This window comes from Ostrea edulis, chromosome 3 (assembly GCF_947568905.1).
Source record: "Ostrea edulis chromosome 3, xbOstEdul1.1, whole genome shotgun sequence".
NCBI lineage: Eukaryota > Metazoa > Mollusca > Bivalvia > Ostreida > Ostreidae > Ostrea > Ostrea edulis.
In genome coordinates, this window is record NC_079166.1 from 18,836,163 (window position 1) to 18,839,432 (window position 3,270).

Consider the following 3,270-nt stretch of genomic DNA (forward strand, 5'->3'; position numbering starts at 1 on the left):
CCTACACTGTTAGAGAAAATGCAGCCCCCCCCCCCCCCCCCCCTTTATACGTAATGAAAGTATCACAAAGCAAACTGAGTATACTCGATTAGTTTCTTACTTCTTCAGGAGTATATTATAATGAATATTGTTTGACTACACATGTACAGGACTGTGTACACCACTCTCTACCCAGAGTTATCGTTCCTTACACTCACATATACCTCTGCCAACATCTCAAAATTAGCAGTGTTATAAATATTTCACATGTAAATCCACTTTTTCATGGTATAAAGGTTAATAAAATAGGACTAAGAACAAGTTCATGGAATATCAGGAAAATGTAGGGCAAGCAACTTATTGTAGCATTTATTTCCCATTACAATGCATATCTACCTAATAATCAAACAATATCCACGCAATTCAATGCTTCTTGTGTCACTGAAAGACTGATTATTGATTTCCCTACGTATATTTTTTCTAACTGAAGTTGAAACCTTTATTTGATCTTTTTTACCATTTTTCAAGAATTTTGAATCCATCGAGACTCTGACAGAGGTGCATCATACCATATATGTGAGTGAAAGGAAAGATAACTCTAGGCAAAAGTAAAGAAACTAGTCTTGAGTATGTACTTTAAGGTAGTACTCTACATCGTCATAATGGCTGACTTCCTTTAAAAACATGGATGAAAAAATCGATATCAGCAATATTTGACTTTTCCTTTTCCATTTAAATACCTAGCCGAGTAGCTCAGTAGGTTTGAATACCGACTGCAGAACTGTAGGTCGCAGGTTGGAGTCCAGCAGGGGTTTTAAATTTTTTTCAGATTACCTTCTACTAAAACTGTATTTTTTGACAAAATAAAGTAAACTTGAAAATTTTCAACTTCAAAATATTGTTGTACATATCCTCCACTTTTCATCTACATCAAATTTCTCTGGTGTAGCACACCTCCTTAATGGCTTTGTGATATTTTTCTTATACTACTAATTGTGGAGATTTTTCTATACTCGCAGTTGGGTTATTGTTTATCACTTCTGAGTACCAAACAAAGGGGCAATACATTCTTTTCCAGAGGATACTCACAAGTCAAGTGGGTAGAAGAAAAAGACCAAGTATTTCCCTTTGTAGTCGGTCAATTTGATGTCCTTGAATTCACCTTTGATGACGGCTGTTCCATTAAAGTCTGGAGCTGGCTTGGAAACTGGAAGGAGAAACGTGCAAGAAGTAATTTTTATTTGACCCCATATTGAAAAGTGGGAATTCAGCGACACCAGTTAATTTCGCTGCTTTGCCTACCTTTTACAGCTTTATTTTGTGGGTTTATTTTCCAAGATGCAAGGATTCAGTTATCGGGTGATTATTCTACAAGTTAATCATGACTAATACAATGCTATTGCCATGTAAAAAGTTCTAACAGTTAAACACTGACAAATGAAGCATCACTTTGACTTAGGGTGCCTCCTTGCCATTTGATTTCTTTGCGCATGACGTCAGCAAACAAATACACAAAATTCCAATCGGCATCAAAGTAGTCATGATTAAAATGAAGAATACTCATCCGCTAACTGAATCCTATCTAGATCCGCGAAATAAAATTGTAAAAGGAAGGTAAGGCAGCGACATTAGCTGAATTCCCACTTTTCAATATGGAGTCCGCTCTGAATCTCCCACGGACATGTCTCGATATAAAAGCGGGGTTAACAGTCAGAGGAATATCAGATTAGTTGATAACTTGATATATGTATACATATATCCCAACCCAGGGAAACCCAAGTCAGACATCTGGATTTTTTTTTCTTAAAAGTAAAGCCAGTCTGGATTTGTGGCTAGAGAAAACACATTTCATTCCTCATTAGGCCTAATATCTAGATGTGTGTATGTTGCACATATTCGGGCATAAATCTAAAAAGAAATAGTCCCAAAAAATAATAAACGTTTATTAACTACATGTAAATACTGATTATATTGATCATTGATCGACACAGTTCTTCCGATTATGACCGATTATTGATTATGAAATGTTTTCGATTATTCAACACTAATTCCATGCTTGTTTACTTAGTTGTTATTGTAATCCGGAAGTGGCATGCCCTACAAATTACATTCAACGCGCGATAAAAGTGGATCCGTATTGCGAAAGTCCTGTAATAACCAAACCTATGGAACTTGAAAATTTAGTCAATATGGTGTCGATTTGAATGTATGTGCTCAGACATATGTTTTACCATTTTGATATCTCTTTTACCTAAGTTTATATCATTCTGAGATGTTACATAAAATCTGCTAAAGCATGTAATCTATATTTTCTTAAGATAATCCCTCCTTGATTGTAATTTTCCTAAACACCGACGTTAAATATGCACTTTATGCGTTATGATTTCCTGTGCTCAATATGAATAGGCAGATCAAATGTCTAAAGTTAGTCAAGATGCTTTGACAGCTGTAAATATGGGTCTGGATAACTTGGGATTTTTAAAAAAAATCCAGAAACTGTTATGGATTTTTAAAAAATACTAATACCAATTCTTTTTGCTTCGTCCTCAAACATGGTCATGTTGTAAAGCATATAATGTAAACTGATGCAGTATTTATAATGTTTCTTGTTTCAGACAATGAAAAATAACACGTGTGATTGCTTGCACTACAAATCTATTAATGATACTTAAACAATACCCAGGCTCTGGGTTAACAGCACTGAAGAATAATTGGCATACATGACCTTAACTATTATAAACACTTAAAAGTTAAAACATTACAGTATTGCTTCCCTTATTACATTGGATGTTGTCGGTTTCAAATCATTGACTGTCATTGAAGAATTTTTCCCCCCTAAAAGTGCAAGTTCTGACCTCCTTTCATGCCAGGTGGGGGGATTGCAAAAGGGTAAGTAAAGAGACAGTCCAGTGTTAAATGGAAGTGTTTTCCAAATTTATGCATTTTTTTTTCATCAAATAATTATCTGAAATCATTGAATGACATAGTGTATCTATTACTGCACTCTGTTTACTCCGGTATTTAAACTAAGTAAACAATTCATGCAAAGAAACAACTCACTGACAGCTTGGCTCCACTGAATCGCGTGACCTGACGTTCGTCTCGTTTCTTGGGGGAAAACACTTCCACCAGCGAATGATTGACATTTTTCATCGTCAGCAGCCCTACTGAGCGTGCATACGACAAAAAACACGATGCCGAGTAACAGCATGTTGACGGAGGTCGCCATTGAACACGTTGACTTCCGGTGAATTACAAAGCTAGCGAAAGCACATACAATAGTTTCGAATA

The 3,270-nt window shown here is 35.7% G+C and overlaps 1 protein-coding gene across 2 annotated transcripts in view; it reads right to left on the reverse strand.

Annotated features, from left to right (window-relative positions):
- Positions 1-3,249, reverse strand: part of LOC125674638 (peroxiredoxin-2-like) — an 8,478-nt gene extending 5,229 nt beyond the window's left edge. Inside the window, exons 1-2 of one of the 2 annotated variants that reach the window (XM_048911889.2) lie at positions 3,040-3,249; positions 1,069-1,186 (exon numbers count right to left, since the gene is read on the reverse strand). In XM_048911889.2, the coding sequence (XP_048767846.1) occupies positions 1,069-1,186; positions 3,040-3,208 (287 nt within the window). In that variant the 5' untranslated portion in view covers positions 3,209-3,249. The remainder of the gene's footprint in view (positions 1-1,068; positions 1,187-3,039) is intronic. The other variant, XM_056157680.1, reaches the window with a different exon arrangement.
- Between the last annotated feature and the right edge of the window lie 21 nt (positions 3,250-3,270).